The sequence below is a fragment of the Chelonia mydas genome, chromosome 3 (assembly GCF_015237465.2).
Source record: "Chelonia mydas isolate rCheMyd1 chromosome 3, rCheMyd1.pri.v2, whole genome shotgun sequence".
In the NCBI taxonomy this organism is placed as follows: Eukaryota; Metazoa; Chordata; order Testudines; family Cheloniidae; genus Chelonia; species Chelonia mydas.
The window spans coordinates 80,524,917-80,544,084 of record NC_057851.1 but is presented as its reverse complement, the minus strand read 5'-3'; the positions used below and the strand labels follow the sequence as shown (position 1 = coordinate 80,544,084).

At 42.0% G+C, this 19,168-nt stretch overlaps 1 protein-coding gene across 1 annotated transcript in view; it reads right to left on the bottom strand.

Annotated features, from left to right (window-relative positions):
• Positions 1-19,168, bottom strand: part of ARMC2 (armadillo repeat containing 2) — a 119,551-nt gene that overhangs the window by 14,745 nt on the left and 85,638 nt on the right. Inside the window, 5 exon segments of the mRNA XM_043542755.1 lie at positions 2,592-2,724; positions 4,292-4,405; positions 10,255-10,377; positions 11,984-12,146; positions 12,148-12,303. Of these exon segments, the coding sequence (XP_043398690.1) occupies positions 2,592-2,724; positions 4,292-4,405; positions 10,255-10,377; positions 11,984-12,146; positions 12,148-12,303 (689 nt within the window).

Below are 19,168 nucleotides of genomic sequence, written 5' to 3'. Positions count from 1 at the left end.
TACAATCATGAATGGTCTGGAGAGTGAATAAGGAAGGGTGATTTACCCCTTCACACAACACCAGATCCAGCGGTCACCCAAAGAAATTAATAGGCAGCAGGTTTAAAAACAAACAAAAGGAAGTCTTTCTTCACACAATGCACAGTCAATATGTGGAACTTGTTTCCAGAAGATATTATGAAAAGAATTAGATAAATTCATGGAGGATAGATCCATCAACAGCTATTAGCTAAGATGGTTAGGGATGCAACCTCATGCTCTGGTTGTCCCTAAGCCTCTGACTGCCAGATGTGGGAACTGGATGACAGAGGATGGATCACTCGATGATTTCCCTGTTCTGTTTATTCCCTTTGAAATGTCTGGCACTGGCCATTGTCTGACCCATTATAGCCATTTTTATATTCTTATGTAAGTTAGCATATCTGTTAACGAGTTTTAAACTTGCAGTTGGGGTTATCAGCAGAAATAATTCATAAATTAGGTGCAATGTATAAACTATCTCCCTTGCCTTATGGTATGATTGATAGATATAATAAAAAGCAACATTATCAATATTACATTTAATTCTATCTTCATTTTGGATTCCCCCCTCCCAAGTCTGTCAGGGAAAGTTATACTTAAAACAGCAGAATACTGAAATAGTAGCCAAATTTTACTTTTTTAAACTCTTAAAATCCATAATTTTCCAAAGGTATAATTAGGCCCTATTCTCCTGGAAGGTTGTTTTCTTAAATAATGACATCCAGGGCATCCAAAATACGCACTCTTCCCACCCCAAATAATGGGACCATAGAACCCGCCCTTACTGCAGTACTTCGCATTTTAGTTTGCACAGTGCCTTGCAAATGTGCTGGACGCTATGGTAGAGGTCCTGCAGAAATCCTAAAATGCATTAGTAGAACGACTGTTGTAAGTTGTGCTGTGTGTGAATACATCAGAATGGTTCTTCCAAAACCAGTATTTCTATGTGGCTGCTCTAAATAGTTAAAAATGATGCAACAAACCATTTTCTGGAATGAAATCTCTGAAATGGCCTCCTCACTTAGGGTAGATGCACCATAAGGATGTCTTTACTGTACAGTTAGTCCAGGTGATTGGCACCCAGGTCTGAATACCCAGGTGTGAGCAGCCACTGCAATGCCCTACATGAGTTTCTGTGTCTTCACTGGTGCTACTGTCCCCTGTGTGTATCACTAGGATTCTGGGAGTATTTCCCAGGGTTGCTTGTACTGCAGGAAGCTAAGCCTCTGATTCTTTTCCAGTGAATTATGGGAGGACGTGTCTGTCCCCTGGGCACACAAGGGGAATTGTGGGAAGGCACTGGAGAACTATCAGTACTCAAATGTCTTAGCCTATACCCTATACATTGAAATGTATATACCTATACATTGAAAAATATACAGGTTACCAGCCTGAGTGAAAACAGAACCCAGGCTCTAACCCATACCTCTATCTCTGCCAGCTATCATGGGTTCAAGGCACCACTAAGAGGTGTGAGAGGTTTGTGTGCATGGATGGGAGTTGGGGCAACACCCAGGTAAGAGCCCAGGCTAACTTTGCAGTGAAGTCACACCTTAACAGAAGGAGGCAGCTGGCAGCATTACCACCAAAGCAGTGCTCATCAATAAAATAGGGTGGAGCTGTAAGAGTTTATACAAGCAACAGAGTTCTTGCTTTAACAAGAGGTCTGGCTGGATGAATCTATGTTGGAGGCCTCATGGCAGGGCTGGGCTAACTAGCTGCAAGAAGTTTGGAGTCCACCTTAAGGAGGGTTTTGATTAAGCTTTTACTACCTGGTTCTGCAAAACGTTACTGAACCCTAAAGGTACATTTATTTTTTAATATCTGGCAATTCTTTTCATGTAAGCAATTTTGTCTAGAATGTCACAGTTTTCTATTGGAAATGCTGTTCTGGGAGAAAACAGAAGTTGACAGCTAAACAGGTTTTGTTCATGAATTTTTGTTGTTCTCGTCTCTTCAATGCACTCCCTTCCCTCCTACGCAACCTTCCTTCTACAGACCAACCCTGCAATAACCTCTCCACAAACTGAGCTGAATAGGACTATGTGATAGACTTAACCCTATTACACCTGGAAGGCAAGGGAGAGAACCCCAATTAGTCAGGTGCCACACCTGGGCAGAGGTGTGATTAACTAAGTGCCTGGTGCACGGTAATACATGGTACTCCTCCTATGGGATAAGTGTACTATATCTAATGAACTTTGAACCTCCAGCAAGCCAAGGAGCAAGACACTGAGGTTGGAGAATCAAACTCTAATCTACTGTGTGGCAACATGGAGTCAACCCTGAATGGTATCTAAATACCAAAAAACAGTAAACAAAAATACATTATGCTTTCTTATTTCCTCCATTTGGAAGTTAAACAATAAAATTAGATTTGCCAGTAACTGGAATGTTCTTATCAAATCATCTGCACAGTTCCATACTCAGACTTGGTGAGGCACTTGCATAACATCAGAGAAAGGGAAAAATACAGCAGAAATCCAGACAGGGAACAACTGCTTATAACATAGAATCATCATCTAAAGCCACTTGATATCCCTGATCAGGATTTTTCCCCCCAAACTTACTTCTTAATTCCTCCTTCTTCCTTTAGTACAGCTCGTTTGTTCTTATCCACAGTAAGGTTTAGCAGAACTCCACAGGCAGAAAAGCAGACATCTTGATGTTTGGCATCGAGCAAAGCAATCATGAACTTGTATACTGGATTGTACAGAAGAAAACAAAACCATCCTCAAGAAACATGGACTTGGACTATACTGTACTTATTACATTTGTATGCTTAGAGGACAGTAAGAAGCCTTTAACTGAAGCACACAGAATTACTTGAAAATGTTACTTGATGACATGTTGTAATGTTGCTAGAGTACTCGGAGATTGGATATCAGCCATAACTCCATAAAGTTTGAGTACGGATTCCCCTAATCCCCCAAAGGAATTCTGGTTGCCTTTTATATTTGTGTTTTCATATTAAGTTGGTATATTTTTACTGTTGGTTTTGCCAAACTGAAACTAAAACAATACTACAATTTATTTTTCATTTAGCAGTCCTGATATTGGAATGAATCGTAGGGGCAAAATTTTCGAACTGCGATTCCTAAAAATTAGGTACATAAATCCATCTTTTGGGCACCAGAGGTGTTGAACTCCAATTTACTTCAGTTGGAGCTGCAGGTGCTTATCACTAGGGCTCCATGTCTGTCACAGAGATCATAAAAGTCACGGATTCTGTGATTTTCCACAACGTCTGTGACCTCTGCAGGGGCCAGTGGGGCTGACCCAGCTGCTAGACCAGCCCCAGAGACAGCAACACCAGCTGCAGCTGCTCCGGCTGGATGCCCAGGGACCGCTGCTGGGTCCGCGGCTGCGCCAGCCGCCCACCCGGGGACTGTGCCTGGGGCCACAGCTGCTCTGGCCAGCTGCTTGGGGATCACTGCTGGAGCCACTGGAGCAGCAGCTGGTGTGGCTATCCCCGGGGCTGCACAAGTGGTCCGTGGCCCCCCGGCAGCTGGTGCTGCTGGTGCTGCAACCCCCCCAGGACCCCTCCCTTCCCCAATATTTAATCACAGATATTTTTAGTATAAGTCATTGACAGGTCAAGGGTCATGAATTTCTGTTTATTGCCCCTGACCTGTCCAAATGCCATTATAGTCCAAGAAATTTAGAGAGGGGTGGTGTTGAGTTAAACTTTTACAAGATACTTTCTCCAAATTGCAAAGATCTGGCATTTGCCCTAAAGCTCCTCTGCCATGAAAAGTAAAAAAAGTTATGAGAATGCTGGCATCTTACACCTCACCCAGAGGCAAAAGGGAGCTCTCTCTTGGTGAGGTTGATAAATGTTTTAAGATGCATGTCATAGACGCACACACTGTCACATGTGGGAACCAAAAACCCACAAATGCGAACCCTTATGAATACTTAAGCTGGAGTTTCATTTTACACAGAACCATTGAGGACATCTAGTCAAAGTGAACTTTAGGAATCTGGGGAGCCAGGGGAAAATTTCAAGACTCTTTATTATTATTTTAAAGAACAAACAATTTCTGCGGGCGTAGATTTTTTTCTTGTGTGAAGAAAAATGTATTCCCGCACTCATCATCTAAGTTTTCATAACATTCATCTAAATTAAACCAATAAATGCTGTTTATGCTGTAGCTATTGGATTTTTCAGTGCCATATTACATGCTTGTATGTTTCAAGTTATAGATGCTGACTGGCACAGCATCTAAATAGCTTACACAGAATCACTACTAATGCAAGAGTAACTTACCCTTCCTCTGTATGATGAAGTCACAGATTTCACGGTATTGGGAAAGATTGCCAAAGACTCTAACAGCCTCCAGAATTCCATCCATATTGCTGCTCATTAGCAGCTTTAGAAGCACTATTTGTTTGCAGAGAAACAAAAAAGGTACAGGTATCATTACTTATAATTTATATAGCCCCAAATGTGCCACTAGGCTCTTTACAGATACATATGAGAATCCTGTCTTGAAGGGTTCTCAAACTAAATGGACAAAGTAAACATGAGAGAGGAGGCGGGGGTTGGATGAAAAGACAGGACGGACAGACGGAAAGGCGATGCTTAGAGAACATATATTGTTCGTTCCATTTTTAATCATCTGTTTAGTCAACACTTCCTTGAAAGGAGAAGTAGGGTTTGTGTTTTAAGGAGGGACGTGAAAGGGACAATGGGCAGAGACACCCTGAACTGGCTCAGAGAAGAATTTCCAGACAGAGAAGGTGGATTGGATAAGAATAGTATAAGAATATACACATAGCAGTTAATTTGGCAACTGGGGTGCAGCGAAGGGGGTAAGTGGAGGAGTAAAATGAGACTAAAGCATACGGGTCTGGCAGGAGCTAAGTTGTGCAGGCCGTTGAGACTTGTCAAGGGGAGAAAAGCTGGTGAAGAGACCTGAAGAAGGGCTATGCATGGTTGGAGTGATGGGCCAGGTAGATTATTTTGCTTTGTTTTTACTGTGATGTTTTGAACGGACTGAGGTGAGATTTCAGAAGGCCAAAGAAGAGGCAACTTCCATAGTGTAGGAGAGAAATGATCAGGGCCTGGAAAAGAGGAACAGAGAGAAATGGAGGATTCTCAGACATTCTTGTGGGAAAACTGCAGGATTTAGGGACTGTGGGAGAGAAGAAGAGGCAATCACAGGGGATATCAAGATTGCAAGTCAATCTCACCGGAAGGATGGTAACGTTGCTGACAGTGATAGAGAAGGGAAAGACAGATGATGATAAATGCATCCCTTATTCAGCTAATATTCCCACTGATGGCAATGGAAGTTTTGACTTTGTTAAGGACTGCAGGACCGGCTCCTTAATGACCCAAGATCTATCAGGGATGTCACATCTTTATATAAATACAGTATTTATATTAAGAATTCAAATCTTTTCTTAGTAACTAGTTTGTGCCATCAAAACATCTACATTTAGAGAGGTGGTACGGTTTAGCAATAATCATTCAACTACAAATCTTGCTTCCCCATCAGCTCTCCTGTAAAATTGGACACGTTCTAATGGTGTTATCAGCATTAAACTTCCAACTATCTTTTTACTCTCCTCATTTTTAAAAAGTGAACTTAAATGTACAGTACAGTTCCATGAAAAAATAATGTTTTTCCTGAGTACAACAGATTGCCAAGAGAGCGATTCTGATTACAGAAATAGAAACAGTAAGCTTTATATAGCATATGACAATTCATATAATATCTGCTCACTGGAGGCAAAAAATGGTTACCAACCTGTTCTAACTGTTGTTCTCTGATATGTGCTGCACATGTCCATTCCACAACCCATTCTCCTTCCCCTCTATATCGCAGTCTGTCCAATATGAAGGAACTGAGAAGGGCTGGGGGCAGCTCTGCCCTTTATACCATCATACAGCAGCACAAGGTAGCAGAGGGCACATGCACCGCCCTGACAAGGGTACAAGAGTGTGCGCATACCTAAAGTGGAATGGATATGTTCAATACATATCAGAGAACAACAGAAACAGAACAGGTTTGTAATTGTTTTTTCTTCAAGTGATTGCACGTGTCCATTCCACTTCAGGTATGCGCACACTCATGTACCGTTGTCGGGGCAGTGCATGTGCCCTCTGCTACCTTGTGCTGCTGTATGCCGTGTCATAGCACTAAAGTATACGAGAAGAGATCTACAACAAGGTTCTTTGAGACGAGTCCTGAAGGCCCCTCATTCTTGTCTGCAATTGCCACAAACAATTATGAAGACTATTTAAATGGTTTATTCCTGTCTGAGTAAAATGCTAATGCTCCCCTAACATATAATATATGCAGTCTTTCATCTTCTTATGAGCTTGAGGCACAAGAAATTTGGTAAATATATTGTCTGATTGATGTGGAAGTGAGAAACCACTTCAGTCAGAAATTTCAGATGAGAACATAGGTATACATTGACTTTGTAGAAGTAGTCAGTAGTATATACTTGTAGTAGTAATCAGCAGTTCAAAGAGAGGACCCATTAGCTTTAACACCAGATTAGCTTTAACACCAGATTCAAGTCCGAAGAGGGAATAGGATCTTCTAATTTGTAGATATAAATACTCCAAACCCTTCATCTCCTCCTGAGGTGTTAGCCACAAAGTATCCAGGCTGCTAGGTGAAGGGCCTACAGGTTGGAACGGAGGTGCTGACCATGGTCCTGCGAGATGATGTCTGTGGCTGGTGGTAAGAGTGGAAAACTAATGCTGGCGAGGCCACATTGGAGCTATGAGCATGACTCAGGCATGATCCTGCTTGATTTTAACACTCTGGGTAGGAGTGGAATTGGAGGAAATGAGCACATGAGCTTGTCTGACCAGGGCAACAGGAAACGCCCGAGAGAGCTCCAGGGCTGTGACCTGCTTGTGAACCAAACTGCTGACACTTCCTGTGATTTTGGTTTCAAAACAGGTCTAGGTGGGACTCTCCCACAGTTGGAAAACAAACAGCGCAGGGTGACGCTTCTGCTGGAGGAGGGGCAGCAGCCCGGGGCCCCGCCACCGCTGCCACTCCGGGCAGCCTGTGGTCCTGCCCACCACTGCTCTGGGCGGAGGGCGGCCAGGGCTCCCACGTACCACAGCTCTGGGCGGAGGACGGGCAGGGCTCCCCACCACCACTACCGCCACCACTCTTGCGTCCGGGGAGCGGCCCAAGGTCCTGCCGCCACCGCTGCTAGTCTGGGAAGGGAGTGCAGCGGCTTAGGGCCATGTGACTGCCACCAGTCCGGGTTGGGGGCAGCCGCCTGGGGGCCCCCTGCCACTGGTCCCGGACCGCTGCTTCAGGGCAGTGCCAGGGACCAGCTGTCTGGGGCTGCCAGAGCAGCCGCTGGTGCGGCTGACCCCAGGGCTTCCCCAGCTGCTGGAGTGGTCCTGGGGTCAGCCACACCACGACTGCAAAATTCACGGCGGTCACGGAAAGTCACGGAAGCCGTGACATCCGTGACCTCTGTGAACGATTCGCAGCCTTAACTATGGGTCTGAGACCTGCTTTTACTTTTTGCTTAGCTTTTTTACACTTTTTGTGTAACTGAGGAAAGTCCTCTAAGGTTCCCAACCAGAGGAGAGATTGTACCTTCTGAAGGAGAACTTCCTTGTAAGAGTGATCCCTGAAAAGGAAGTAGGATGGGGGAATAGGAAAGGGGGAAACAGAAATAAACTGAAGGGTGTTTCCCAATTCCACCATGCTTAAGACTCGCTAGTCTGAAGTGATGCAGGTCCAAGCATTTAGACAGTGAGACAGCCCATTGGAAAACACTAGGGTAGGAGAAGTTGTCAAACAGGAAACTGGTAGGCTGTCCTTGATGAGCAAGTCAAATTGAAAGCTTGGTGTTTCTACTCTGGACAAGCTGACAGCAGATGAAAAAGTAGGCAGAAGTAGTCTCCTTTAACAGCTGTCTCTCTTCCTAGGCTGGCATGGTGGAAAGGTATAAAAGAAGCATACTGATGAGGCTGTTGGGGACAGAACTGTTGCTTCTTTGGGAAAGGTGTATAAATGGCTATAGACTTAAGTGAACTGCTAGAGCCTTTGAGGCTATGCAGCTTGTAGTTGGTCTCTGCAAAACAAGCATCAGTCCCTCAAAAGCAAGGTCCTGGATGGCTTGCTGGATCTCTTGAGGAAGACCTGATGGATTGGAGTCATGAACATCTGGGCACTGTGGCTCTAGTCACAGAATCCACAGCATCTAATGCAGCCTAAAGCAAGATACTGGACACCATCTTTTCCTCAACCACCATAGCAAGAAACACTTGTCCTATCTCCTCTGGCAACTTGTCCATGCTTTTTAAGTATATACATCATGAGTTTATTAAAATAAATATTCAGAAAGTTCTTTTAAGTTTCCCCTAAAGGCCAAGCACTTGGAAACTCATGTAGCTCACAAACCACTTGAGGTCCACAATCCTCTTTCTTGTGGCCACCACTGCCAGTGAAACAACAAGCAGATTTGTCCTAACTGGCAATGATAAATACTGCAGCTAGTCTGAAAGCTTTTTTCTGCTGGCTGCTTCCTGTTCAGCAATTTTACGTGAGTAGCTCACATGACACCACTATATTTTCTGGCAGAAAAACTGGTCTCTAGCATTGCCTAGGAGTCATGAATTGCCCTGTTAGTTTTCAGTGCACACTCAAGACTGCTGCAGGAGCCACCATTCATCAGCCCTCACAGGAATCTTCTGCAGTGAAAGAGGGAACCACTGAAACCCACCCCTCTTCATGTCAGGGAGTACGCCAGTGAGAACCTTCCACTCTTCCTTTCTTTCCCCACAGAGAAGAGAGAGAACGGTTTGGTCTCATTCACATCCTTCCTTTGGATGTTGTTATATCAGGGATGACTTAACTGTGGCTCAGCCTTCTTAAGTGATACATTTTTTATCTTTGGAACGCACCTGACTGCATCACACAATAGGTATTTCTCAACATGTTTCCTGGGGTAAGCAACTGTCAGGCCCTCCTGCTACAAAGCTGCATCTCTCCTACAAATTAATTTGTTCAAACAGTGAAATGAAGGGAAGAGAGGAATGTGGGTGGTGGCAGGGATGGTGATGAGATTGACAACACAGGCTGACAATAACTGATTCCAGCTCCAAGACCACACCATAGGCTGTATTTGGCTTCTGGCCAATAGTTATTAGGTAGCATTGGCTCTAGGCCATTTCTAAACTTGGATTTTCATCACTGAACAGTTTTCTGCACTTCTGCATATCCATCTGAGCAGCAAACTTGTAGAACTGCATTTCATACTGAAATGCAAAATACTGTTAAAAAGATGAGAGAAAAATCTTAAAGCCTCATCCTCTATAACAAAAAAACAAGGAAGCATTGCCTAGTGCAGCCATGGTAAAAATGACATCATCTTACTTCCCAGATCTGCTCCCTATATACAGTCAGTCACGTCTGCTTATGTTAGTTACAAATTTATTAATTTTTTTCTCCTGTTAGCACTGAGAGCCATTACAGCTCTGGGGGAATGAGATGGATTCCATTCTGACTCATAAGACAGCCACACCATTGCTACCTAGAGAGGAAACGTGGCCTAGCAGAGAGGGCACTGGGCTAAAAGAATATGGGTTCCAATTCCTGGTTCTATCATCGATCTGCTACGTAGCCTTGGGCAAGCCACTTCCCATCTCTGTGCCCCCCTTTTACCCTTTGTTTGTTTTGTCTGTTTCGACTGTATCCTCTTCAGGGACTCTTACTGTATGTGCAGTATCTACTACAGTGAGGCCCGAATCTCAGATGCAGCATCCAGGCACCACCACCACTTCATTATCACCATCATCATCAAATTTCCAGGGCTGATGGTTTGATCTTTTAAAACTTTTTACTTGTAAATTGAGAAAATCTGAACTGGAGTTGAAAAAACATGCAACAACCCCATACTACTATTTTCACATTTTAGTTATTGAAGTTTTGAACTGCTTTACCAAAAATCGTAGAACAGAAAGCAATCTGGCGAGTAAGTGAATTTTTGGGGGAGAAAGGCTGTTTTTGCCAATAATGTAATGATTTCACAGAGTTCTAAAGACAAGGGTCTGGCATCGGATGCATGCAGGGATTCTCTTCAGCTATGGGGAAAATTTGGCCCTACGAAATTCCTATATTATACCACAAAATATTTTTAATGACTCTTTTCCACACTGCCCTAACATAATCAAAATACACATCTTATCCCAGATATTCTAAAAGACATACAGAAGGAATTGATTTTTAAAAACCTTACACTCCGCGATGTGTAGCTTCTTGTGTTCGATTACAGAATTCCTCCCTTTGTAGTAGGATAAATTGTTGATTGTTGCGGTAGCGTTGATCACCAGCTCCTCACAGTCATCAATTGACTTGTATTCTGATATTTTAAAAAAATATATACATCAGTCTTACCTTAGAAGATTGATTACAGCTCAAGAAAATTAATTCACAGCCCAATTGACTGTAGTGTTGTGGCACCCAAACTCTGTGCAAACAAGGGTTATATTGGTAATCTGCCTGGACTATGGAAGATTACAACTAATTTGCATCAAGTGAAGCAGATTGCTCTGCCCAAGATAAACCATTGTCTGCTGGGTAGTGCTGGACAAAAGAATTAATGAAAAATATGTCCTGATTTTCAACCAGCTCTAATATTAGGGGCTGTGGACTCTGAGGCCTGCACTTCTGTAGTACAGAAGAACCACAGAGTTACGAATATCTCGGGAATGGTTATCTTGTTCATAACTCTGAAATGTTTGTAACTCTGAACAAAACGTTAGGGTTGTTCTTTCAAAAGTTTACAACAAGCACTGATTTAATACAGCTTTGAAACTTTAGAAGGCAGAAGAAAAATGCTGCTTTTAACCATCTTAATTTAAATTAAACAAGCATTGAAACAGTTGCCTTACCTTGTCAAATCTTTTTTTTCCCCTAAACTTTCCCTTCATTTTTTTAGTAGTTTAACACAGTACTGTACTGTATTTCTTTTTTTCATTCTGTCTCAGCTGCTGTGATTGCGTACTTCCAGTTCCAAATGAGGTGTGTGTTTGACCAGTCAGTTTGTAACTCTGATGTTCATAACTCTGAGGTACTATCGTAATAGTGAATGGCACAGCAGGATTGCATTTAGTTTGAAGGCCACTTGGTAGCTGCCTCCATTCTAAGTGTATCTGTACTGAAGCTACAGCTTCCCTAATACTATTACAAACAAAAACTTGTAGCAAAGATTTCATGAATGCTGGCACTGTTGAAATTGTTCTTGCTCTTAAACCTATATAAAAACAGGATGGAAACAATTTATAGTTCCAGCCATCATGCTGCTAGCATGCCAAACTATTCCATTTTTTAGCAAGATGAGTTATAGCTGCCAGCAGCAGCAAGTAGCTCAGAAATGCCAATAAAAGCTCCATCCTCCAAGCTCGTCATATATAGAACTCCCCTTGATTTGGATAACAGTGTTTAAAATATACTGGCATGTAAGTTTTGCAGATCGTGTCTGCTGTACGAAGGCAGACCAAGCAGAATGTGCTTGCAGAAACAGGTCCTTAATTACAAACTTTTTGTTTAAAAAAAAATCCTCTTATGTAGGGAGGAGGCAAGAAGGCAAGCTGACTATATGAGTTTTCAGTCAGACATGTTCAAAAGAAAATTCCCACAGTTTACTAATCTTTTTGTGAAGTCTGATTTATTCTTAACAATCTGATCTATAAATCCTATCTATGCATGAGGCTCCTTTGAATGCCTTGCAGGAAAGATGCTGGAAAGTTTAGTATGAAGGTGATAATTCTGCTACTGTTTAAAGTAAGTTAGTCTACACATTGCAATTATTAACATTAGCAGATTGGTTTTCCTATTTCAACAACATGGCAGATTTAATTAAGGTTCTCCCAGTAACAAAAGCTGAAGTAATGAAGTACTATACCTGCCTGACAGACTGAATGAAAATAATACATGAAAAAACACACATGATATACAAACTTTACCTAGAACCGTAACAAGCAATGCCACAATGCGATGGTTAGCTGCCAGAACAGCACCTACACTCGGATGAATGGAGAGATTGGCAAGCACTCTAATAAGTTTTATAAGGACATCCTCTGTTTCTGAAGGATGCTTTTGTTTTGATTTGTTTTCTTCTTCTTCATGTTGTTTTTTTTTTTGCATTCAAATCAAGTTCATTGTAGGTTTGGAATAATGATATCAAGGTGTCAGCACTTCCTTTCTCTTTAAAAAATTGTTCACGGGCCTGGTTGTTCTTCGCTGTTAAATTGCCAAGAATGAAAACAACACGGACAACTAAATCCTGCAATAAAATAAACAAACTCTGTTACACCGAGAGAAAAGCTGAAGTTGCTAGTGGTTTGAAAAACGTCAATATTTCATGTATTTCACAATTCAATGCAAATGGAAGAACACTAAATACAGCAAAAAAGGAAACAATCTTTGATGCTGTATTTGATTACTCAGTTGAGGGAAGAGTTTAAAAAAAAAAAACATCTAACAAAGGCACACAGTTCTAGTACCTTAGAGGTTATTAATCGTGGGGGTCTCCTAAATAGAAGTAGTCTATTTCCATCAAATGACCAACAATCCAACAGGATAATAGAACATTTCAGATGGATATTCTAGTTATGTAAATGTGGGTTTAATCAGTCTCCCAAATAAGCAGAGGGTTGCTTTGATGGCCAATAGGGCCTCATAAGCATTCTACCCTGCTACTGCTGCCCTAGAAAGCTTAAGATTTTAAAGCAATGGAAGTGTCACCTGATGTCCACTAGGAAGCACAAACCCAACAACGAGAATTCTGTTCAGATGGTGTCTATAAAGGTTTATTTCCTCCTGGCATTTCTTTTTTAAATAAAGTGTGTGGGGGGGAAGGGGCGCAAATCAAGAGCCAATGAAAAAGGTCTAGTCTGCTATGCCACAGACCTCCCAATCCTAATATTACATCTCCCTTATTGCCTTCATTTCGACCACCATGGGGATACAGCAATTTGTGCGATGCAGGAGCTGACTGACTCAGGTGTCATCCCAAAACAATACCCCCAACTCCCAACTGCTTTTAATTCAACAGTATGGGCTGGTTTGGCATTCAGAATTCTCCTTGTTTTCTCTCCCAAAGATGAAATTACTCAAAAAACCTGTCTCCACCCCCATCAACACCTGGCTAGTTTCCAAAATGGAAAGTCCAAGTACTGGCTCTGTTTCAACAATACTGGGAAAGAAGTGGCAATCCCCTGAGTGCAGCATAGTCAGTCTACCCCTAACTGTTAAATGACTGTACTTGCACTAAACCACTGATTTGACAAACACCCTACACGTTGTTTTTCTTGAAATACAGGAATCCCGATCAGACACTGTAATCCCCCAAGGAATAAACCCCATACTTTATCAAGAGACATTCAAAGAATGGCAACTTGTTACTGTACATGTATTAACATTTGATAGAGAAATTTTTGCAATTTAATCAATGGATCATATATTCCTCCACTAATAATTTCTCCTCTTTTGAACCACTCCCACAAGGCCTTGCATCACAGAGATACACCTATGTCCAAAGACAAGAAAATGAGCTTCAGAGTTCATCACAACTACTAATGAACTTGCCAGGGGGTCATCAATGAGTGACTTCTAGTCTCTCTCCCTCACTTTGGGCTAGACACTCTGACTCTCTATGGCATTGCTCCCACTATTACTATTTTGCAAACATCTGAATGTCACCAACACAAGATATGTATAAACATTTTTATTTTATAAGTAACTGTCTAGAAGCTTTTTACCTAAGCCATCACAATCCCCAATGGAAGCCTTTCCACAAAAGCTACAAATAATTTGTTGTTTCAAACAGTTGATGAATCAGAAGAGAGAAGTGAAAAAAGAAGGCAGTCTAGTTTAACTTGCTTTATACTGACTTTCTAATTTTGGTTAAAACAGTACCAGCTTAGCAACAGCTCTAGCCAATCAGGGAATAAACAGACAGGTACTGTAAAGCAATCAATTTAACTGATATTTTGAGAAGTGTGATCTCAGCTATGTTTTCCACCTACAGACTATGAAACAAGCCTACAAGATATTATTTCTTTTTAGCATAGCACATCCTGTTTTTAAAAGTATTACAGAAGTTTCATTACCATCCACTGACAGAGTTTAAACAACAGTCAAATACAAGAAATGCAGATGTGATTTTATATTACTTAGGAATTATAGGCTATATTTTTATGTATTTTTGGCTAAATTTTCAAAAATGTGCATGCCATAAGAACAACTAAGCTGAGTAATGTGAAACCAAAAACCATTGTTCAGACAGCCATGCATGGAGTTAGAGATGAATGCCACTTTGAAAGCAGGTTTCAGAGTAGCAGCCGTGTTAGTCTGTATTCGCAAAAAGAAAAGGAGGACTTGTGGCACCTTAGAGACTAACAAATTTATTTGAGCATAAGCTTTTTTTAGTCTCTAAGGTGCCACAAGTCCTCCTTTTCTTTTTACTTTGAAAACAGTTACAAGAATAAATGTACATAGACACATGGGATATTTGCAAATCTGAAAAAAATCAGCAGTAGGCGGGGCTAGTATATAGCCAAACATTTGGAATATTTCCTGAGAAAGCATGCAGGTATTTCAGGCATATCTGCAAATAAACGAAATACATACGTATTTATCAGGTTGATTTATACAACACAGGTAGAGCCCTATGTGGATACAAAAATTTGGATCCACATCTAATCCATGATCTGCAAGGATAGTGAACAATACAACCACATCCGCAGATGCAGATCCCTGCAGGTAGGTATAAAGCAGATATCTGCGGATTTGCAGGGCTCTAAACATAGGTTTCAACAGGTAAGACATACCTTTTGAAACTAGCATGCACAGATCTAGTACTGAAGACAGAGGAACACTGTAATTTCTGTTTGTATTGAAGCACTCTTTTTAAATTGAACAGGTTTGTCAAAGCTATTGATTTGACAAACTTTATTTGATCTCTGTTAGAAGCTAGACTAAGGATAGGTGACCTATTTCTTCTTAAGAATTTGAATCCTGTCCCTAAAATGAACCCAGTCTGATTTGCAGGCTATATCTTTGTAAACTCATGGCGATTGGGGGAGGTTCCGGACGACTGGAAAAAGGCTAATGTAGTGCCCATCTTTAAAAAAGGGAAGGAGGAGGATCCTGGGAACTATAGGCCAGTCAGCCTCACCTCAGTCCCTGGAAAAATCATGGAGCAGGTCTTCAAGGAATCAATTCTGAAGCACTTAGGGAAGAGGAAAGTGATCAGAAACAGTCAGCATGGATTCACCAAGGGCAAGTCATGCCTGACTAATCTAATTGCCTTCTGTGATGAGATAACTGGCTCTGTGGATGAGGGGAAAGGAGTGGACGTGTTGTTCCTTGACTTTAGCAAAGCTTTTGACATGGTCTCCCACAGTATTCTTGCCAGCAAGTTAAAGAAGTATGGGCTGGATGAATGGACTATAAGGTGGATAGAAAGCTGGCTAGATTGTCGGGCTCAACGGGCAGTGATCGATGGCTCCATGTCTAGTTGGCAGCCGGTATCAAGTGGAGTGCCCCAAGGTTCAGTCCTGGGGCCGGTTTTGTTCAATATCTTCATTAATGATTTGGAGGATGGTATGGATTGTACCCTCAGCAAGTTTGCAGATGACCCTAAACTGGGAGGAGAGCTAGATATGCTGGAGGGTAGGGATAGGATACAGAGGGCCCTAGACAAATTAGAGGACTGCCCAAAAGAAATCTGATGAGGTTCAACAAGGACAAGTGCAGAGTCCTGCACTTAGGAAGGAAGAATCCAATGCACTGCTACAGACTAGGGACCAAATGGCTACGCAGCAGTTCTGCAGAAAAGGACCTAGGGGTTACAGTGGACGAGAAGCTGGATATGAGTCAACAGTGTGCCCTTGTTGTCAAGAAGGCCAGTGGCATTTTGGGATGTATTAGTAGGGGCACTGCCAGCAGATCGAGGGACGTGATCGTTCCCGTCTATTTAACATTGGTGAGGCCTCATCTGGAGTACTGTGTCTAGTTTTGGGCCCCACACTACAAGAAGGATGTGAAAAAATTGGAAAACATCCAGCAGAGGGCAACAAATCTGATTAGGGGACTGGAACACATGACTTATGAGGAGAGGCTGAGGGAACTGGGATTGTTTAGTCTGCGGAAGAGAAGAATGAGGGGGGATTTGATAGCTGCTTTCAACTACTTGAAAGGGGGTTCCAAAGAGGATGGATCTAGACTGTTCTCAGTGGTAGCAGATGACAGAATGAGGAGTAATGGTCTCAAGTTGCAGTGAGGAAGGTTTAGGTTGAATATTAGGAAAAACTTTTTCACTAGGAGGGTGGTGAAACACTGGAATGCGTTACCTAGGGAGGTGGTGGAATCTCCTTCCTTAGAAGTTTTTAAGGTCAGGCTTGACAAAGCCCTGGCTGGGATGATTTAGTTGGGGATTGGTCCTGCTTTGAGCAGGGGGTTGGACTAGATGACCTCCTGAGGTCCCTTCCAACCCTGATATTCTACGATTTGATGCCAATTAAAATAATTTGTATAAATGAATTCCAAAAATTCCAGAAGACTTGGACTTTTCAGCTTGGAAAAGAGATGACTAACGGGGGGATATGATAGAAGTCTATAAAATCATTAATGGTCTGGAGAAAAAATTAATAAGTAAATGTTATTTACTCCTTCACATAACAAAAGAACTAGGGGTCACCCAATAAAATTAATAAGCAGGTTTAAAACAAACAAAAGGAAGTACTTCTTCACATAACAAACAAACAACCTGTGGAACTCATTGCCAGGGAATGTTGTGAAGATCAAAACTATAACAGGGTTCAAAAGAGAACTAGATAAGCTCCTGGAGGATAGGTCCATCAATGGCTATAAGCCAAGACGGTCAGGGATGCAACTCCATACTGTGAGTGTCCCTAGCCTCTGTTTGCCAGATGGTGGAGTGGATGATAGGGGATCGGATCACTTGATGATGGCCTGTTCTGTTCATTCCCTCTGAAGCACTTATCATTGGCCACTGCTGGAAGACAGGATACTGGGCGAGATGGACGACTGGTCTGACCCAGTATGGCCGTTCTTTATGTTCTTAAACTATATTTCTTTTCTCTGAGTTCCAGGAAGCGATGACAGAATACCATGAGTTCTTTCTTGTTCAATCTAATAGGCAGACGATAGGACACCTTTACATATGTAATTGTACACTAGCACCAAATATGTACACGCATTTGGAAGAGCCAAAGCACAGTGTACATATACTCTTCATTAACTCTTAACTTTGAATTGGCTGACAATAATGGTGATGGACAAATATTTTTGTCCAGTTAAGTCTAAAAGTCTATCCCCTACATTGCACTTGCAACAAAGGTTAGTATTTGTATTTGCAAACCCCCAGTATTTTACTGAAATTTACATTAGAAACTAAAAAGAATAGCTATATTAGACTTTTGTGGTTAAAGACGACTGGTAATGCTAAACTTCATAAGCCATTTTTCTGAAATTCATGATGAAAAGATCCTCAAAAGTTCAGATTTATTAAGCAGAAAGGGGAAAGCCAAGTGGCTAAATAATCTTGACCTAAATATGTTTTATCAAGTGACCCAATAATTTTTTTCAATCTGCAGTATGTGATGTGCTATCACCAGACATGAGACTAAGCCCAGTTTTTGGTTTGTTTGACATCTGTATCAGGCTCTGAGGGGAAAAATGTAGCAAGCCAAAAATGCAGATTCCACCACAAGGCTCTATTGTGTTCCCGGCTTTAAAGTAAATTTGCTCTTCCTCTTCTAGTGCAAACGCTGATGGAGGGTGGTGGTAATTTTGCCTGTCCTCCACAGGGGTGAATCCCTCCTGCAATACAAGTAGTACTCAAAGTGGTCTGAAAAAAGTGGATGGTCTATAATATTCTACAAAAATGAAAGCAACATAATATCTGCCTGTCTCCCATCAATTGCACCCTCTCCAGTCTCCATATCAGTTTTGCCACACCCAGCCTCACCTCTGCTCTCCCTGCAGCTCCTTCACCCACATCTCTACCAGGGCTGGTGTAGAGGCTGCAGCAGGGTCCTCTCTCTCCATTCCCAGGCCAGGTGTTTCAATGAGAGAGAGGGGATGAAAGAGAAGCAGAGGAACAGTCCCATTGCTCAGAGGAGATGGGGGAATAGGAATGGAGCTGCCTACAGACGGTAGGATTTTTCTTCTCCCCCATCCCCTCCTGTGGGAATGATTTTGCCTCCTTGGGGTAGGGAGGGGGGGGGGGAGAAGAACTTTGCTGGTTCTTGCAGAAGCTCTGACTGACTACTTACACCCCAGAAGGCAGAAAGTGGGAAGCCGCCAATCACAAGGGGTTTCCCCCCGGCCCTGGACAGGGATAAAACGTGCACCTCTCAACAACACAGCTCAAGTTGTTGAAAATTTTATTTGCTGGGTCTTATGACCCCTTTTGACCACATTCACTTTAAGCACTTGATACAAAGTGGGGTAAATTTACTCTTCACTTTGCCAGCACTAAAAAATCTGATCTTCTGCTTTGTAAAGTATTCTCTGAAAGAAGATATGAGTGTGCTCTCCTTTGGGCTTGACAGTCTGCCCAGAGGGCAAACAAACAGCAGTCATGTCAGGCTGTGAGGGAACTTTTCCAAACACATTCAGGACACATCTTGAAGCGACATACCAGAAGTGAAAATTCAAGGACAAAACCAAAAATAATCAGTGACCCAAAATGAAAGTTACTGTTGCACTTAAAAATGTGCACCTTATTTCTGAACTTGTCTAATTTCCATTTCCAATCACTGGCTCTCATTATGCCTTTTCTGCTAGATTAAAGAGTTGCCTACTATCAGACAAGTCATTTCTTAACTTTCTCGTCAACAAACTAAATAGCTTGAGCTTCTCATATAAGGCATGTTTTCCAGATCTCTAATCATTCTTGTAGCTCTCTTCTGAACCCATTCCAAATTTTCAGCATACTTATTGAAGAATGGACACAGTATTCCAGTAATGGTCTTGCCAATACCATATACAGATGTATACATATACACCTCCCTTATATTCATGCGAATACTCCAACAGTTGCATTCACCCTCTTAGCTACAGCTACCAACCATTATACCTGAACAACACGTAGGTATGTGACACCAGCTGGTGAGACA